The sequence below is a fragment of the Equus asinus genome, chromosome 4 (genome assembly GCF_041296235.1).
Source record: "Equus asinus isolate D_3611 breed Donkey chromosome 4, EquAss-T2T_v2, whole genome shotgun sequence".
Taxonomy (NCBI): Eukaryota; Metazoa; Chordata; class Mammalia; order Perissodactyla; family Equidae; genus Equus; species Equus asinus.
The window spans coordinates 23,287,289-23,306,230 of NC_091793.1; the positions used below are offsets into that span (position 1 = coordinate 23,287,289).

General features: G+C 60.5%; 3 protein-coding genes across 3 annotated transcripts; all 3 read right to left on the bottom strand.

Annotated features, from left to right (window-relative positions):
* Positions 1 to 3,093: 3,093 nt before the first annotated feature.
* GALR3 (galanin receptor 3) lies at positions 3,094 to 9,337 on the bottom strand. The gene is made up of 3 exons (XM_070506897.1): positions 5,877 to 9,337; positions 4,559 to 4,936; positions 3,094 to 3,880 (listed from the first exon to the last, which is right to left on the bottom strand). The coding sequence occupies exons 2-3, from the start codon at positions 4,915 to 4,917 to the stop codon at positions 3,100 to 3,102; spliced, it is 1,140 nt and encodes a 379-aa protein (XP_070362998.1). The 5' UTR covers positions 4,918 to 4,936; positions 5,877 to 9,337; the 3' UTR covers positions 3,094 to 3,099.
* Positions 9,338 to 9,486: 149 nt separating this feature from the next.
* Positions 9,487 to 15,715, bottom strand: GCAT (glycine C-acetyltransferase). Its single transcript, XM_014851252.3, has 9 exons — positions 15,450 to 15,715; positions 13,894 to 14,024; positions 12,535 to 12,636; positions 11,919 to 12,065; positions 11,252 to 11,406; positions 11,038 to 11,120; positions 10,664 to 10,835; positions 10,092 to 10,213; positions 9,487 to 9,811 (listed from the first exon to the last, which is right to left on the bottom strand). Exons 1-9 carry the CDS (start codon positions 15,643 to 15,645, stop codon positions 9,660 to 9,662), a joined length of 1,260 nt encoding a protein of 419 aa, XP_014706738.1. The 5' UTR covers positions 15,646 to 15,715; the 3' UTR covers positions 9,487 to 9,659.
* A 440-nt stretch (positions 15,716 to 16,155) lies between these two features.
* H1-0 (H1.0 linker histone) lies at positions 16,156 to 18,462 on the bottom strand. Its single transcript, XM_014851251.3, has one exon. It carries the CDS (start codon positions 18,348 to 18,350, stop codon positions 17,478 to 17,480), a length of 873 nt encoding a protein of 290 aa, XP_014706737.2. The 5' UTR covers positions 18,351 to 18,462; the 3' UTR covers positions 16,156 to 17,477.
* Between the last annotated feature and the right edge of the window lie 480 nt (positions 18,463 to 18,942).

An 18,942-nucleotide genomic window follows, 5' to 3' on the forward strand; every position in this document is an offset into this window, starting at 1 on the left:
TCCTTCCCGGGACCCCGAGGCTGCCCCAAGCCCAGCCTGAGACCTTGCAGGGGGCTCAGGTTGAGTGGGTTCTCCTGGGTCCCGTGGCAGCGACCAGGGCTCATTCAGCCTCTACTCCAGCGCCTGTTGCCTGCCTCTGGCCCTACAGGCCTCACAGCTCTCCCGTAACCAAAGTATCACGGCCATGTGCCCTTGCAGACATTTCATTAGCCCCTGCCGCAGACCCAGGGGGCTCGGGGGCCAAGCTCAAGCCCAGCAGCAGGCGATCAATCCTCCTGCCAAATCCACAGCGAGAATAATTCCCCAGCCCTAGGCCAGGCCCTTGGCGGTGGCTTTCATGGCCAAGGGCTCACAGAGCAGCCTCTGGATTGGGCTCCTCATTGCCGGCCTGGCATCTCCAACACAGCAACCCTGGGGGCTTTGTGACTACACGGCTGCTGGGGCCCCTCCACTTCTGAAAACCTCCAGTGGCACCCCCGCCAGCCTGAAGGCTGACATTCCTGCTCTCCAGCTGGCCCAGGGGCGCAGGTCTCGCTGCAGGCGCCCTCCTGGCCTCCCCAGACCCACCCCCCGACCCCGCTTCGGCCGCACGAGACCACTGACTGCCCCCTCCCGTACCCTGCCTTGGCACAGGTGGATGTTCCACCTGGCAAGCTCCTCCTACCTTTTTCTAGGAAAATGCATATTAAATGTCACTTCCTCTGGGCTTCCCCCTTGGATTGCCCAGGAAAGCAGGAGTTCCCCCTCAGGGCCCTTTCAGAACTGTGCCTTTTCTCTGTCAGGGCCCCGTCACACGCTGCTGTCCTTTCGTCTGTTGGTAGTTGGCTCTCCAGCTGGAATGAGCGCTCCTGGAAGGCAGGGCCCAGGTCAGAATCATGCCGTCTCTGTCTTCCCCTCAAGGCCTAACTTAGGGCAGGTACTCCAATGTTTGGGGATAGAGGAAAGAAGGAAGGAAGGGTCATGTCATTCCTTCGCTGGCTGTGGAACCAAATACCTGCTGTGCCTGCTCAGGGCCAGGCTGCACGTTCCTCCATTAGCTGGGGCCCTTGGGCTTCTTTATCTGGCTCCCATGGGCCAGAGAGACCTGCTTCAGAAGCAGGAGGCCTCAGAGGCCAGCCAGGGGCCTGGACTGTATAACTGTCCCTCTGCCAGTTGAGCAGAGACCCAGGCCACTATGGAGGGCTTCCACCGACCAAGCCCCTGCCCCGGGCCCGGGTTTCAAGCAGGTTCAAACTCTGGCTCTGCCACTCCCTGGCTGGGTGGTCTTGTCTCCTGCCTGTCCTAGAAGGCTATTCCCAGTCGGTCATCTGTCCGTGTCCACAGAGGTGACTGTGGAGGACAGCAACCCGGCTGGGTGGCTGGACTGACCACAGCAGGAGTCACCCGTGGAGATTCTGTTCCTTACCTCTCCTTTGCAGACACTCAGCTCACCATCGCCGCGTAGCGAACCGTGTCAGCTCCTCAGAGATGTTTCCCTGATGCTGCCTGGGCTGCCGGGAGAGCTAGCCCTCAGGCCGGGGAGGATTCCAGCCCTGCGGGCGAATTTCCCGCTCAGCTCTGGTCAAGCTACCTCACCTCCTGGAGCCTCAGTTTTCGCTTCTGCAAATGGAGGTAACATGGCTTGCTTGCCAGGGTTGGTGCGAGGCACAGATGAGCCAGCGGCGGTGTGAGTGCTGGCCCCAGGAAGACAGAGGCCACACTGGATGCTGTGGAAGGGGCACCCTCACACCTGCTGCCCTGCAAGCCACACTCCCATTCCTGCAGCCTGAGTCAGCTGTGTGACCTTGACAGAGATGTGGGGAAAAGAGCATTGGACCAGGTATCAGGCCCTCGTGCTGGGCCCTTGAAGCAGTCACTCCCCCAGCTGGGTCTCAGCCTTCCCCTGTAAAGGGTGACTGCCACTCTGACTCTGAGGTCTGTGGCAGGTGGCAGGCAGTGACAAGGACTCAGCACCTGCCTAATGTCAGGGAGGGGTCTTCCCTGGGTGCCCAGCAGCCAGGAGGTGTGCTGGGGAGACACGGAGGCTGAGAGGTCTCAGGCCTTGGCCAGAGCGAATAAACATTGGCGTGTGGTGAGGGAGGGAGGGAAGTGGGTAGGTCTGCAACCATGGAGACTGATATATTGGTTAACCAGGAGGTTTCCACAGCCACAGACTACCCAGCTGTAGGCAGGGACAGGGTGGGAGGGGCCACAAGGCAGCAGCTGCTGCTGGGGGCCAGCTGGGGCCTGAGTGTAGCTCATTTTCTCTCCTGACCCAGGAATGCCAAAAGGCTGAAGGAACAGCGCAAGAGTTTTGGGCCAGGCAATGGACCCAGGACCCACTGGCCTGAGCACCTGCACAGAACTCCGCGAGGGAAGGGACTGGAAGCCCTCTGAGGCTTCCCGGGCATCCAGGCGAGCGTAGGGAGCTGCAGGTTTGGGGAAGAGGGCTGATGCAGAATCAGGAAGAACCAAGAAAAACCTTGAAAACCATGGAAACTGAGAGCAGAGGCCCCGGAGGTGGGGAAGGAGGTTCCACTGAGCAGAAGACAGACAGACAGCAGTGGGTTTGATTCCAACCTCTGCCAAATACTAGCCCTGTGACCTTGGGCAAACCACTAAACCTCTCCGATTCTTGATTTCCACATCTATAAAATAAACTAATTCTATCTTGCAACGCTGTTTCGATAATTAGACTGAGGAACGTAGCACTGCGCAAGATACATAGTAAGTACTTAATAAATATGTGCTATATTAGCTGCTAGTGTTAAATGACCCAGGACGGGGCCTGGAAAGGAGAAGAGGCTCGGTGAAGGGTGGTGGAGGAAGGCAGGGCCTGGCAGGTGCTGCCAAGTTGCAGAGATGGGCAGAGGGACTGCCCTCCTGCCACTCCGGCTGTGGACACAGTCTGGGGCTGCAGAGCTAGGAGGCTCCGCTTGGCTGCCTTGACCCATTTTCACAGCCCAGGGGTGTCCAATGGGCTGGAGCCTCAGCTCAGGCCCTGCTCCTCAGAGGGCTCCTGGCGTTGGCCCCATCCCTAGCCCCCATCCCTCGTAGCGTCCTGCCCTGGGGGAAGAGGAAAGACAGACGGACACCCAGCAGAGGGGAGGAGGACAAGGTTTATTCCGGTCCTCGGACAGACAGGGCTCGTCCAGCCTCTCCGCCGCGGGCAGGCTCCCCCGCGGGCTGCCCGTCCCAGCCGCCGCCCGCCGGCAGCCTCCCGCGAGGCCAGGCGTCCCCGGGGCAGCCGGCAGGGCCGGAGGACGCCGGGCCGATGCGACGGAGGGCGCGGCGCGCGCCCGGGGGGCAGCGAGCGCGGTGGCGGCGGCGGCGGCCGCAGGGCCACAGGCGGCGGAAGCGCGCGCGGAAGTGGCGCGAGGCGAGCGCGTAGACGAGCGGGTTGAGGCAGGAGTTGGCGTAGGCGAGGCAGTGCGAGGCTAGGCGGCAGGCGTAGGTGGCCGGGCTGAAGGCGAAGCGGCCGTACCAGAAGCACAGGATGAGCGCGTGGTGCGGGCCCCAGCAGAGGGCGTAGAGCGCGGCCACCGCCAGCATGGCGCGCCCCGCGCGGCCCGTGGCTCTGCGCCGGGCCTCGGCCGCCGCCGCGCCCGCGGGGCCCACGGCCGCCCAGAGGAAGCGCAGCGTGCGCCCGTAGGCCAGGCTCACCACGGCCACGGGCAGCAGGTAGCCGGCGGCGAAGGTGGCCACGTCGAGGGCGCGGCGGCGCGCGTCCTCCCAGGCGGGCACGCAGAGCTCGAGCGCGCCGTAGCGCACCGTGCCGTAGTAGCTGAGGTAGGGCGCCGAGCAGAGCGCCGCCAGCAGCCAGACGAGGCCCACGGCGGCGCGGGCGTTGCGCGGGGTGCGCAGGGCCCGCGAGCGCAGCGGGTGCCGCACGGCCAGGTACCTGCGGGCGAGAGGGCGGGCGCGGGGTCAGCGCGGCGGCGGGCGGGCCCGCATCCGCGCCCCCATGCTCACGCTGCCCGGGGGAGCGGGGGCCCGGCGGCCTGGATTTCCGCGTCTGCACGGTACGGGCGATAGCGCGCCCGGCCTCACAGGCTGGGTGGGAACATGGAGGCAGTTAACACACAGCGCTTAGAGCCGCGCTTGGCACCTAGCAAGGCTGGGTCGGAGGCTCAGAGAGAAGTGACTTGCTCAAGGTCATCAGCTAGAGCGTGAGCCTGGATTTGACCCCAAGTTTCAAGCTGTGAAAGCAGCTACGAGCACAATCTGGGCCAGATGTGGGCGGTAATAAAATACCCGATGAATTAATTGTGTTCCTTTTGCCATTCATTTCACTTACAGGGCACCTACTATGTGCCAGGCTCTTTGCTGACACGCAAGACAGAGAGATGTCCTGGGGAAGCTGACACTGGAGTTGCGGGGAGGGCAGGATGGTCCCCTCAAGCATGCCCTGCAGGTGCCCAGGCACTGGTTGGTGGGGACCAGAGAGCTGATCCTTCCCTCCCTCCCATCTCCCTTCTTGGTCCTTCATTCTCTCCTTCCTGTGGCCAATGGGAATCTGCTCAGATCTTCCCTCCCCAGCCAGGCCCAGCCAGGCCCCGCCAAGCCCCGCACAGCACACCTGTCCACTGAGACGGCGGCCAGCGTGAAGCTGCTGGCGTACATGGTGAGGTAGATGAGCAGGTGCACGGCCTTACACACGAGGGCTCCAAAGAGCCAGGCGTCCAGTGTGTAGATGGCAGCCTGGAAAGGCACGCAGCACAGGATGAAGCAGAGGTCGGCCACCGCCAGGTTGAGGATGAATAGATCCGTAGTGCTGCCCGGCTCCTGCCAGGCACTCGGGCCGGGCTGCAGCAGCACCGCTAGCACCAGCCCGTTGCCCACTGTGCCCAGGAGGAAGATGAAGGCAAAGACCACAGGCACTGCCACAGCCCCCACACTCCCTGGGCTGTCCAGCGAAATGTTCTGGGCATCAGCCATCTCCCCATCAGATGGGCACCTGGGGAAGAGAAGCTGGAGTCCTCAGGCAGGAGCCCCCAGCTCTGGTCACTCGACCCAGGGGTCTAGCTCCCCAAGCCTGGGCCCCGCCAGGTCTCCTGCGCTGGAAGTTCATGGGGGATGGGGGTGGGAGTGGGGGAACAGAGCTGAAAGTCATTACTGAGCCCCACTGTGCAAGCTGCTAGCACAATCACATTGGTTTTTGGGGTGGGTTTCTCAGTTTCCTAGGGAACACCCCCCACAGCCCAGGGCGCGCAGGGCTGATTAGGTAGTTGACAGACACCGCCAGGCAATGATGCATGTAAGACACAGGCAGAATGAGCTGAGGACACGGCGGATGGAGGAGGGGCAGCTCCAATCCCAGGAGCTGGTATATTTCCCTTCTGAGTGGGATCTGAAGCTCAAGGAAGACTCTTGGACATGGGTCATGGACTTCCATCTGGCTATAAGTTGTAGCCTCAGGTGACACCCTTGAGTCATTGGAGAGTCTAGTCTACTGAAAGCCCCACAGTGGCACAGCTGGGAAGACCATGTAGGTCACTGCCCCTTTTTTGCACACAAGGAAATCGAGGCTCAGAGAGGGGACATGGGAGGCTAATACCACACTCTCACAGATCTAGGTCTAATGCCACCCTGGTACCCTGACTCCCAGGCTGGAGCGCTCATCTGAGAGCCCGTAACAGGTGGTGCCTCTGAGAACCTGCATGTGTGTGCGTGCATTTGTGCAAGCTGTGCCCACTCTCACTCCTGCCCCACCCCAGAGCCCACATCGGCTACTACCTGTGGATCCCCCCGCATGCCCAGGACCTCTGGGGTGGTGGGACAAATTCAAGGCAAGGGGGACCAAGCAGGGAGGAGGGAAGGAAGGTGCTGTCTGCCCCCCCCGCCCCCAGCACCCAGCATGCAGCAGACCCCCGAAACCCAGGATGGGCAACACCCACCTCAACCCCGGGCACTGGGCCCCTGCTCGATCCTGGGTGGCCCGGCCAGGCTGAGGCTGCCTCAGGCTCAGTGGCTGTCCCTTGGAGCCTCCCTGCAGGTACAGGTCTGCCTCCTACTTCTCCCTCTTCTCCTTTAAGGTCCCTTCTCTGCTGAGCCGGACTTGGGCACTCCCTCCCCAGGAGCCTCTGGCCACTTCCCCGTCAGTCCCTAATTTCCCCCAGGAGGCATGCTCTTCTGCCTGGCTCTTCTCGGCCTCTCTGCGTTGCTTCTGCCTCTTTCTGCAGTGAGTAACCCATTGATCTCGCTCACTGAGCTTCGCTTTGTAGTTAACCCCTCCGTACCCAGGGCTCAGCCCGTTCCTGGCGCTGCCTCCTGTGGCCCCGCCTGATGACTCCGCCCCCCATCCTCTCCCCTCCCTGCTTGAAGCAGGGCTCCCATCTAAGCTCAGAAAGGATTCCTAGTCTTGAGCAGGGTGTCCTAGGCTAGGAAACCAGAATGAGTCCCTTTTCTACAGACTTCAGAGGAGACTCCTCCTCTGGGGCCTGAGAATCCGGAGGCCCATCAGCTTCTCTAAGTTTGTTCCAGGAGTCCAGTCTGGCTGGAGAATAGAGGGTTTACGTGCCATCCAGAGTCTGGCTTTAGCCAGAGGGCAATGGGGAGCTAGTGAAAGTTCTTGAGGAGAGACGTGACCTTTCCATTTATTTTGTAAGAAGTTTATTATGGCCTGGGGTGAAAAAGCGTGGGAGGGTGGTTTAATGAGTGACCTGTTAGGAGCCTCTTGTCCAGGTAACAACCAAAGAGGTTACCAGTTCTTGGTGAATGGCTGTGTGACTCAGTTATGCAGTTCTTGGAGGAGTGAGCCACATGGCCAATTGCTTCCAGAGGGCTAGAGAGGTCAGCATGTGGTTGGGGGGAGTGGGGGAGGAAGGTACATTAGATTTAGCAAAAAGGAGGTTGTTGGTAAACTGGACAAGTGTAGTGGGGCAGAAGGCCGTCTGCAATGAGTTAAAGGAGAGACGAGGCAGGAAGGACTCTTTCCACTCTTTTTGTGTGGAGTCTTTCTAGAAGCCAGGAGAGTGGGGGATTGTAAGGGGGAGTCTGTGAGAAGGGAGAGAAAATAGCCTGGGGGAACGTGACGAAGCCAGGAGAACTTCCCAACTAGCTCCTCGAAGGCCCCGGCATTTCCCCCAGCGCTCAGAGGGGCTTCTCCAGATCTGACCCGCTCACCCCAGACGCAGAGCGTCCCGCAATTCTTGGCAGCAGAAGACTCACTGAATTGCAGATATTAGGAATCACACCAGACTCTGCTAAGGCAAACTAGAGCTAAGAGAACGGAATTAAGGAAGTAGAGTTGTAGACCAAAGGGCAGAACCGTAGGATTCCACGCTCAGTGTGCCAGGATTTCAGAATCACTGAGTGAGAGGCCCACAACCGTGTTGTGCGAAAGTAATGCACTAGACTCCCAGAAGCCTGGAGACACGAATGTGGCACGCCTGGACCCTGAAGCCCCCGAGATCCCTGACACTGTCCTCCCTCCCCTTGGGAGTCCCCAGCCCCCAAGGACCCTCCCCATCAGGGCTGGGCTCTGGATGGGCTGTGGCAGGACTGGCAAGGAGCTCCCAGGAGCCGCAAGGCTGAACGGCTGACATGATGGCAGAGATGGAGGGAAGGTCAGAGCTCTGCTGAAGGGCAGGCATGACCCCTGGTGCCACCTCTCCCTCTTGCTCCAACTGCTGCTCCTGGCGGCCTTGAACCTGGCGCCTGATGCAGAGGACGTGGACAGTGTGTCCTGGGAGCGTCCCCGGAACCCCGGGCCCCACAGGACGCGGAAGTGCAGCTGATCTGCAGTCGGTCCTCCGGCCCTGCGCAGCCCTCCAGCCCGTCGCAGGCGTCTGGCGACTACCATAGGCGCCCAGGCCGAAGGACATGTGCCCAGGCCGAAGCACTGCTGCGCCTGCTGGCGCCTTCTATGACCCCTTCTGGATGGCGGCAGACTGGGCCGGCGCAGCTCCGCACACTGAGCGGCGAGCTGGCCCAGGGCCCGCAGCAAGCTGGTCCGGGATGTCGCCGCGCTGCCGCTGCCCACGCTGTCCCCAGGGGAGCGCAGCGCCAACCAACGGCGTCCCCTGGGAGCTGCAGGAGGCGGCGGCGCACACTCTCAGCCGCTGGCTGGTGGACCTGGGTCTTGTGGCCTGGCCCCGCTGGGTACGCCGCACAGGCTGCCTCGTGTCACTCCGCGGCTGCTCGTCGCCGCCCAGTGTGACCTGCTGGCCTGCGCAGACCACACACATCAAGCTGCTGGTTGGGTGTGGAGCTGCCGCCAGGCCTCATGCACTCCCTGCTGCAGCAGTGTGCCAGGTGCCCTACCCCGTGGTGGCGGCATGCAAGTGCTCACGCGGCTCATGTGGCCACAGCAGCCCCCTTCCCCAAGCCGCATCCCCCAGCTCCTGGACCCCAACCTCAAGCTCCTCTGGATCACAGGCTAGGATTCCCAGAACCACAGAGTTAAGATCCTGCAGGACTGGGCCAGAGCTGGCCCAGATCGTCCACCCCTAGACGTCCAGGCTAAGGGGAGGGCTGGGGGTGTGGGGCGCCAGGGACACTGTCCTAGTTCCCCGTTGTTAATGAAGAAGGGCCTTTTCATCCTCCCTGCACTACCTCCAGCAAATTACAAGCTTCCCAAGGCCACACCACTTAAGAGGCTTTAGCAGCGGTGTCTCAGAACCCATGCCCCACCCCCACCAGGTGCCCATCAGGCTGCGCGGGGAGGGCAGGGGACAGAGGAAGACCAGGAGCAGCGACTGTGGGAGGGGCGTTGGCATCTCCAGGAGGGGAGTAGCGAGCCGTTGTGGGAAGCAAGGGTGGATGGGGCCTTGACAGCAGCAAGTGGGCCCTCCCGGCCTTGTCCGCGGGGCCGAGTCCAAAGCCTGGGGTCTGGAGAGGGCGGGGCGAACCCGCGGCGGAGCGGCCGGAGCCTGAGCTCGCTGCGCCCCCTGGCGGCTGGCCATCAGGCTAGCGGGCCTTGGGATGAGCCAGACGGAAAAGCCCCCGATGATAATGTAACATCCATTCTTGGTACAGGGGAAGGAAACTGAGGCACACAGAGGGGATGGGGCCTGCCTGAGGCCATAGAGTCACGGACAAAATGGGCCAGAATACCGGCTCCAGACTGTCAGGGGCCTCTCCAGCAGTGACCCACACTCTTTCCCTTGCGGCCTGACTCCTCCGTCTCTCCAAACATGGGTTTGGGCACCCAGCCTCCTCTTATCTGGGCAGCTGTAGGCCGGCCTTTGGACAGGGAGCAGAGGACAGGTGTTCACCAAGGCCAGACTCAAGGGGCTGTAGAGTAGGGCGGGGGTGGTGTGAGGAAGGGCCTGCAGAGCTGGTGCTCAGCTGCCCTCCACAGCGGCACAGAATCCAGCTGAACCCAATGATGGCCCCTGCCCATACTACCCCAGCTGCCTGGGTCCCCTCTTAATCTGGGGGAGGTGGTCAGCTCTGAGATCCACCATAGTCCTCAGGAGCCTGCCCTGAGCCCCAACTCCTGCCTGATTCCTCAACCAGTCACAGGACGGGGCCTGTCCGGGGGGAAGAAAGCAGACCAACGCGTCACAGCCAGTTTCCACACTGTTGCCTCACACACAGCCACGAGCACAGGCCTGGCCCCAGCTTGAGTGCAGGACTTTGACAGGGCTCAGAGCCTCTGGCCTGCGCTGATGAAAGGCCCTCTTTGTCACTGTGGAGGGACGGGGCCCTTGGCTCTGCTTGTCAGTGCCCAGGGCTCAGGGCAGTGCCCCGTGCAGCCGCCCCACCTCCACGAAGGCCTCCACGCAGCGGTCGATGTCCTCCTCGCTGTGCACCGCTGAGATCTGTACCCGGATCCGGGCCTTGCCCTTGGGGACCACAGGGTAGCTGAACCCGATGACAAAGATGCCTGGGAGGGTAGAGAGGGCCAACCTGGGACTCACCAGAGCCAGACAGGCTTTGGGGGTGTGACATACAGCTTCTCCTTTCCTGAAGACCACAGGAGGCAAGGGAGCTGCCCAAGGTCTCTCAGACTCGGGACTGCCCGTGGCCTGGGGTTTTCAAGCTTAGACAGACAGCTGGACTAAGAGGGGCAGTAGGGTGGGGGTCAGGGGCAGTATGCATAGTCTAGGGGTTCCCCTCTTTTCTCCCAGGACCCACAGCTGGTCCTCTTCTCCTGGGCCCCTCACCTCTCTTCAGCATGTCATCTGCCATGCAAGAGGCCAGCCGTGCGTCACCCAGCATCACAGGGCAGATGGGGTGATGGGCTCCCGAGATGGTGAAGCCAGCAGCCTCCATCTTACTGCGGAACCTGTGGGAACAAGCCAGGTGTCAGAGGCACCTGGGGGGCTGTGGAGAATTCACACCTACTCTTGATGGGCATGTGAACCAAGATGTGTGCCCAAGTCTGCAGGAAGGACCGACAAAGACAGAGATGCAGAGCCAGAGAGGCAGACGGGGAGCCAGGCAGACCAAAAAGGGAGACAGGAAGACAGGACTGCGCATGCGGAGGAGACACAGGGTCAATCGCAGAGAAATGCACCAGGAAGTGGAAAGAGGAGGTAGTGACAGAGAGAAGAGGGAGGTGGGCAAGCAGGCAGCCCTTGGAGGAGAGAGCTGAGTCCCAGTGCAGCCTGCTGGGGACGTGGTGTGGGCAGAAGCAGAACCTGAAGGCATTGAGCTATGGGCCTGGGCAGGCACACAGGGCAGGCCCTCACATCTCCCCCACTCCAGCCTGCCCCACCCCTGCCAGGGACCGCACCGCTGGGTCTTTGCTGCCATAGACTGCACAATGGCATTGCTCTCCATGAGCAGGTCCAGGGCCTTGGAGGCACAGCCAATGACGGCAGGTGGCAGGCTGTTGGAGAAGAGGTAGGGCCGGGCACGCTGCCGTAGCAGGGACACCAGGGGCCCAGGTCCTGTCGTGTAGCCCCCTGGGAACAAGGTCAGAGGTGGAGGTGGGGGTGAGGGTGGTGGTCAGAGGCCAGGAGCCTGAGCCTGCCCCCAGCCCCTCCTGAGAGTACAGTCCATGCCGCCCTCTCTCCACAGCCCCACGTCTCCCCTCCCCACCTTCCGAGACCCCTCCAGGGCCCTGCATGTGGATAAGGGATCCCAGGGATACAGCCCTGCAGGCACCTGATGCTCCGCCCAGTGCCTTCCCCAGCGTGGAGTTGATGATGGTGACCTGGTCCATCACACCCAGCAGCTCATCCGTGCCCCTGCAAGAGAAGCTGCCACTGCCACCACTGCGTGCCTGAGTGCCCAGGGATCATGGGCTGGGCTGGGGGCTCCCACTTCCCCCCCACCCTTAGAAGCCCAACCCAAGGCCTAAGGTGTCAGGTGCTCCCACCGTCCAGTGGCCCCCAGGAAGCCAGTGGCATGGCATTCGTCCACGAAGACTAGGGCACCGTATCGAGAGGCGAGGCGGCAGATCTCCTGCAGGGGTGCGATGTCCCCGTCCATGGAAAAGGCCCCATCAGTGGCCACTAGGCGCAGCCGATGCTTCTGTAGCGAAGACACGGAGAGGTGGTGGGGGTGTTATGAGTTGGGTCAAACCACCCGCACTCTGTGCTGCTTGGGGCTCCAGGAGCTCACCTTGCCCAGTGCCCAGCACCGAGTCGGGCACATAGGCCCCACCGTGTCGGGGCTACAACACTCTCCCTTTACCCATCTCTTCCAGGGGGGTCTGGAGCCACACTCAGCCCTGGACCATGAGAAAGCCCTCAGTCTCCTCTCCCAGAGGGCGGGGTGAGGCCGGGCCAGTTCTAGCCATAGATCATCTCACTCTGTGCCTAGCAGGGGCCTGCCACACGTACAGTGCTTGCTAACGCTCAAGGCAGCATGGTGCAACAGAATGAAACTTTGGTCTGAGGGATCTGGGTTCAAATCTTGGCTGTTTCAAACTTTCAGGCTGTTTGTGAGTGAGGAGTTGGCCTCCCCGAGCCTCATTTCCTTCGCCGGGGGCAGGGCTGTGGGTTAGCCCAGGCCTTGCCCCTGGAACCCGAGCCTTGCCCCACCTGGGCCTCCTGCAGCTTGGCCTCCAGATCGGCCATGTCCAGGTGGCGGTAGCGGTACTTGTGGGCCTTGCACAGGCGGATGCCATCGATGATGGAGGCATGGTTCAGTTCGTCCGACAGGACCGCATCCTCCGGGGTCAGGAGGGCCTGGAGGAAGGCAGTGGGAGTGGAGCCATCCCCCATCCCCCTTGGGGTTGTCTCTCCCCCATAAATCCCCACAAGTCCAAATTTCCCTGCCAGCCAGGGGGTTTCTCTGGGCAGGGAGGGAAGGAACCCTCTGCCTCTCTCTGGGTCCCCAGAGCCCCAGGACCGGGCTGGACAAGTGTCCTGCTCTAGTGAGAGCTGATGAGGACACATCTGGTGAGTGCTTGGCCCCTGCCACCCCAAGCCTTCCAGGTGACGTAGGTTACCCCCCAAACGCCCAGGCAGCTGGCCTCCTTGCAAGCCCCAGGATGCCTCCTGGAGCACCTGCCTGGCCCAACCTTGACCTGCATAAGAAATGGGCACCGGAGCCTCTGGGCACAGTGCTGGTGTCCCACCAGTTCTCCTAAGCGCCCACTCCCGAGGCTTCCACAGCCCAGCTGGCCTCACCAGCCCACCCCCGGCCCCCACACACCTCAAAGAGGCCAGCGTTCGCATCAAAACAGCTGGGATAGAGGATGGCGTCCTCCCGCTGATGGAATTGGGCTATCTTTGCTTCTAGATCCTTGTGGATGCTCTGAAGAAAGCAAGTGAAACAGGTGTTAATATCTGCAGGGCCGCATGGGACACGTCCTGGGGACAGAGGCTAGAGGGCCAGAAACAGACCCAGCCCAGAAAGCCAGCAGCCTTGGCCTCACTCTTCCTTCACCATAACGGTTCCCCCAGAGCCAACAGGCCTCTGGCAGATGGTTCTCAGTGAGCAATCAGGGGCTCGCTAGGTGTCCCTTCCTGCTTGTGTCTTCGTTTTGTAATGGGGGTCTGAGGGTGGACTTACGGGCTGACGGTGAAGATGTGCCTTTCTGATAACAAATTGATGCCTCAAAAAAGGCTGCTTAATGGCAAAGAAGAGGATTACATTAGTAACTCCAGGTTCATTTGGGCCTCAAATGCTTAGATTTGAAAGTTGTCCAATCTGGGTGAGGGTTTGGTTGGAAAGGGCTCTGAGTGCGAGTTAGGAGTACCACCCCTGACATTCGTTCACTTTTCTGAGAGGACAGGTAATAATCATCACAAGGAGTCAGGAGCACAGGCTACCTGCATTCACATCCCACTGTGACAGGCTGTGTGCCTTTGGGCAAGTCACTTAACTTTTCTGGGCCTCAGTGTCCTCATCTCTACAACAGAGACAAGAATAGCACCTATCACTTAGGATTGTTACCAGGACTAATGAGTTAATATTTGTAATGTTCTTAAAATAGTACCTGGGACATAGTAAGCACGGTAAGTTTCATGTTTATATAAGTTTATTTTATAACATTTATAAAATAAAATAATAACATTTATCAAGCACTGCTATGTGACGGGCGCCGTTCTCAGCATTTCTATGTGTGCTAATTCTTCAATTTGGAGCCATCCTACTAAGGACTGTCATTCTCACTTTACCAACGAAGACACTGAGGCACGGAGAGTTTAAGACACTCGCCTTTGGTAACAGAAACAATAAACGGCGGTGCAGGGAACTGAGCTCAGGCAGAACAGCCCCAGAACCCTCCATCTCAATCCCTGCCTTCTACTCTTCCTTTCCCAAAGGGGAACAGGTGTGAGGAGCTCTGTTCTGCACGTGGGGAAATGGATGCTCAGAGAGGTTAAGTTTTTTGTCCAAGGCTTCACAGCAAAACAGAAGCCTGAACCCAGCCTTTCTAGAGGACAGCTCTGGGCCCTGGGTCGAGCTGAGCTGGCTAAACCAGCCCTGCTGACTGTGAGAAGCAGACAGCTGGGGTCAGCACCCAATGCTGGGGACAACCTTTCAACCCGCACAACCCCCACTGTGTACCTGGGTCCCACAGATGAAGCGGACAGAGCTAAGGCCAGCTCCAAACTCCTCCAGGGCCTGCAGGCCTGCCTGGATCACCTCGGGGTGGCTGCTGAGCCCCAGGTAGTTGTTGGCACAGAAGTTAAGGATTCCTGAGATGGAGGAGAGGGGACAGACACAGCAGCTCAGGGCAAAGAAGGGCCTGGAAAGTGTCAGTGCCAGGCCCTGGGGACTCAGAGAGGAGATGAACCTGGATTCACCCTTGGGGAGGAGACAACCACACAGTGTGATCACCCTAGGGGGCACGGAATCCACCACTACAGGAGACGGAGGGTCAGGAAGGGACTGAGTGGCGCCTTGAAGGAGAGGAGGTTTACATTCTGGCTTTCAATCACATCCCACCCCCGGAGGAACTCAGCCCTGCCTCACAGGCTTCTCCCGTCCCTGAAGACCACCAGCAACCCCTCGTCTGGGCCTTGGTTTCCCCCTGGGTAAAAGAAGAGCGCCGGGTCAGATGCCCACCGTGGTCCTCAAACTCCACACAGTTGACCTTGCCAACTGGTACAGAATCGAATGCCCAAAGGGGGTGCCTGACACCCCAACCCCCAACTTATAAAGCTCCAAGTGAACACACCTGACCTGAGGAGGAAACTGAGGCCCGAAGAGGGCAAGGTTCACTCAGCCTGGGAGAGGCAAAAACAGGACGAGAAGCTGGGTTCCTAATTTCCCTGCTCCAAGTTTCCCCTGGAGGAAGGCAGGGATGTCCCGGGACCTCCATTTTACAAATGCCTACAACAGCACCAAGGACTCCAGGCATGTGTCCTGGGCAGAAGGCAGGAGCGGGGGCCTGTTTATAACCAGCACCCACCTGGGCCTGGCACAGACGAGACAGGCAGTGACCACTGGTTAGACTGAAACGAGGGAGGCCTGGCGGCCAATTCATGGGGTTCTGCAGCAGCCCTTGCACCCCTTGCTCACTGTGACTCTGGCAGGGAAGCTGGCCTCTCTGGCCAGTTAGCTGACCTTCCAGCTCCAACATACCAGAGAGCCTCAGCCAAAGTCCAGCTCTGCCTGCAGCTGCCTGAGGCCTTTGGGCAAGCCACTCCACTCACATCTCTGAGCTGCAGCTCTCTGCCCGGGAAATGGGATTAGCCAGCCCTACTTTGGAGGTCTGCACCAGGCCCCTGCAGCAGCGAGTAGAGGCCTGCACACAGCAGCAGCTCCAGAAACGCAGGGCTCCTTGCTGCTGCCTCTCCCACCCCTCATTGAAGTGCCATGATGGGAGCCAGCAGGTGTCTCTCTTTCTTTCTCACGTCTCACAGGCCTGGGTCTCAGTCCAGTCCTGCCCTCTGAGCCAAAAATGTGGTCAAGGGCAAATCACCTCCCTCGCTGGAAACGGGTTTAACCAGGTTAGAGTTAACACCGGGAAGCCATAGTCTGCCTGATGGACGGGAAAGGAGCCAGTGGCCAAGTGTGCAGGTGCGCCCACTGCCTGCAGGACCTCCACTCCAGCGCAAACCTCGGAACGGCCCTTCACCCCCCGGCCAGGTCCGACGACTCCCAGGAGGAGCAGTTACCTCCGGAGACGCCGTCCACGTGGATGCGCGGTCCTTGACGGGACGTGATGACTCGCTCGCTCTTCCAGGTGCCAGCCCCGCGGATTCCTTCCAGCTCCTCCTCCAGGATGCCACGCAGCTGGGCCAGCGCTGACTGCGCGCGGCGGCCGCGGGGGCCCCCGGAGAGCGCCGCGTGAAGTACACGGCCAGCCCACATCGCACCCAACTCTCTGCCCCGGGCCCAGGCGCACGGTGGCCGCGACTGGTGACGTGCAGGGGGCCGGGCCGCGGCAGCCAATCGGAGCGAGAGGGGGCGTGTTAAAGGGGCAGGGGAGGCGGGCCCAGGCACCGGTGGGCGGGGCCTGGTGGGATCCGCAGAGGACCAAAGTGGACTGATTTGTAAATTGACACTGGAGCGGTCCTCGAGGCGGGGAGGGGAGTCGACGGGGCGGAGGAAGGTGCGCCTGGGCCCAAACCACCAGACCCCCATCTCAATCCCAACCCCTGCCTTTCTGAAAAGGGTGCCCTCTGGACCCCAGAGGCGGGAGCCTAGAAGCAGGCTGAGGCTAACCTCCAGCCCTGAGGTTTCCCGGGTCAGTCGAGCTCTTAGAACGCTCCCCCATTCTCACGTGCAAACGCCCCCAGATTCCCCCCACTGCTCGGCCGCCCAACTGCTCCGCATTCTCCTCCTCCAGTCTTGGAAGTAAGGAAAAATACACCGCTCAAGTTTTTTTCCTTTTTCAATTTTATTTTAAAGTTTTAAAATTACAAAGACAGCAAATTCTTCCCGGCACAAATAACACTTGTTAAAAAAAAAAAGGGGGGGGATGACGCGCAACTGCGCGTTTTCCTATTTTATTAAAAATAAGAGAAAGACGACTGTACAGGTTTTTTCTCCCAGCTCCCGGGTGTGAAACTAAGTACTAGCCCTAGATATGTATATATACATATACACACACGTACACAGACCTAGCTCTGTAAAACTACTTAGCAATTCAAAGTCGACTGCGGTATGTCTTACTGTCCACTCCCCGCCCACTACCCCTCCCCCATCTACAACTACTTAAAAAAGACTCCGAAGTAAAGAGGTCGGAAGGTTTGTAAGTGGCAGGTGGCTGGGCCGGACCCCACCAGACCGCCAAGCCACCTCCTATACAGAAAAAAGGAACAAAAAGCCAGGGAAAAAGAAAAAAAAAATCCTCCTAGGATACAATCCAATTGTGTGGAAAAACCCAAGTTTCAACAGGGCACACTGAGGCACTTGGCTGACTGACTCCCCACCCTTCCCCAAAGTTTCCACTCCGTTCACCATGAGACTTCCCCCAATCACAAAGACCCCCCAATGGCTGGTTCCTAACTGACTGAGAAAAGCCACCGCTTCTCGGGCCAGCTGTCACTTCTACCCCCTCCCCTTCCTTAGGACAATAGGGAGGCCACAGGGGCAGACTAACAGAAGTGAGGAGACTGGATTTGGACCCCCCACTGCTCACCACCGGGAGGTGGAAGTCAGCCCAGAGAGAGATTTTTCCATCTCCCTCCTGTGCCACCCAGCGGCTGCCACTCCTCTCCTCTCCTCCCCATCAGGGTCCTGAAACTCACAAGGGGTGCTCAACTCAAAGCAAGCTCGCTGGCCTTAAAGATACTCCTACAAGCCTTAGGATTCCCAGGCTCCCTCTCATCTAGCCAGAACAAGTTGCTTTGCCCGTTCTCCTCCCATTTTTACCTTCCTAGCGACCAAACCATCCAACTAAACAAAACACACACGCCCCCAAATCCCTAACCCCATAAGTAGGTTAATAACAAATTAACAAAACAAAACATAAGTACATTCTCATCCTGACACAGATGAGATCGGTTGTTGCTGTCCTTGCGTGACTGGTTAAGGAAAAATGAATTATTTCCTAATTTCTGAAGAGTCCAAATTGTCTCTTAAAAAGTCAGAACAGAAAGGGCCAAAGGGTTGCAGATGAGGATCAAGAGGGAAGAAAGGAGAACAGTATTTACAGAAAATAGGAGACAGGCAGGAGTGTCCAGAGAAAAGCCTCATTGTCACTTCTTCTTGCCGGCCCTCTTGGCACTGGACTTGGCTTTGGGTTTCACTGGTTTCGCCTTCTTGGGTTTGGAGGCCTTGACTGGCTTGGCTTTGACAGTCTTGGGTTTTTTGGTTTTCTTGGGCGTGGCAGCCGGCTTCTTCTTGGCCTTCTTGACTGGGGCAGCTTTGGGCTTCTTGCTTGGGGCTTTAGAGGCAGCCTTCTTCGGTTTGGCTACCTTCTTTGGCGTAGCCACCTTCTTGACTTCCTTCTTTGTCTTCTTGAAGGCCACTGACCTCTTGGGCTCGTCGCTCTTGGCCAGCCGGAAGGAGCCCGAGGCGCCCACCCCTTTGGTCTGCTTGAGGACTCCGGTAGTGACCAGGCGCTTGATGGACAGCTTGATCTGCGAGTCGGCGTTCTCACCCACCTTGTAGTGGCTCTTGATGTACTTCTGGATGGACTGGCGCGAGGAGCCAGCGCGGTTCTTCTCCGCCTGAATGGCAGCCACGATCATGTCTGAATACTTGGGGTGGTCCGTGGACTTCTTGGAGGCCTTGGCCCGCTTGGGCTTGGCCGCGGGGGTGGACGTGGAGTTCTCGGTCATGGTGGCCTGCCCACTCCTGCTGTGGAAGGTGCCTTCCGAAGGGCCAGCCCTCGTCGGAGGCCGAGGAAAGCCCACCTCGGGATCTGCTCTCGCGCCCCTGACGCCCAGGCCAGCGCGCAGCGCGGCTCGCGGGGACCCGGCTCGGGTCGCGGGAGGACTCGCCGGGCCGGCGCTGCGTTGCCCAGCCCCGCCGCTCCGTCGGTGGCTCCCGGCGCCGGGCTCTGCCTCCGCCTCCGCCTCCTCTGCCTCCCTTTTCCCAGCTCCGCGTCTGGCGCTCGGGCGGCGCATCCGGGTATTTAGCGGCGGCGGGCGGACCGCGGTGAGGACAGGGCTGCTGGCTGCCTGCTCCCGGCCCGGAATGGCGCCTCGCCGCCGCCATCTGTGTTTCTTCCGCCCAGCAAATCCGACCTTTCGCCCCGGCCCGAGCCCTCCCGCTCCCCGCCGCCGCCCGGGGCCGCTGCCTGGCTCCCTGGGCTCCCCCGCCGGCCGCCTCGCCGGCCCGGCCGCCGCCCCCCGCGCCCGCCACGCGCCCCAAACGGCGCCGAGGACCGCCGGGGCGCCGGCACATTTCCCCTTTGCGGGGGGCTGGCTCTGCGGAGCCGGGGCGCCCCGGTGCGGGAAACCCCTCGTAGCAAAGCTGTCCCCTGGGGCTACCGGGGACCCCGCTCCCGGCCCGCGGCGGGGCCCCCCAGCCCGGCGGAGCGGCCCGAAAGCGGCCGCAACTAACACACGCCGCCCCGAGCCGGGCGACTCCCAGCCGGGCCGAGCCGGGACAGGGGGGAGGGGTCGCTCCCCCGGGGTCCGGTCACCTCTCGGGGGTCATCCCGCCACCCGGCCCCCCGCACCTCTACCCTCTCTCTGTCCATGGGGCCCCCAAGCA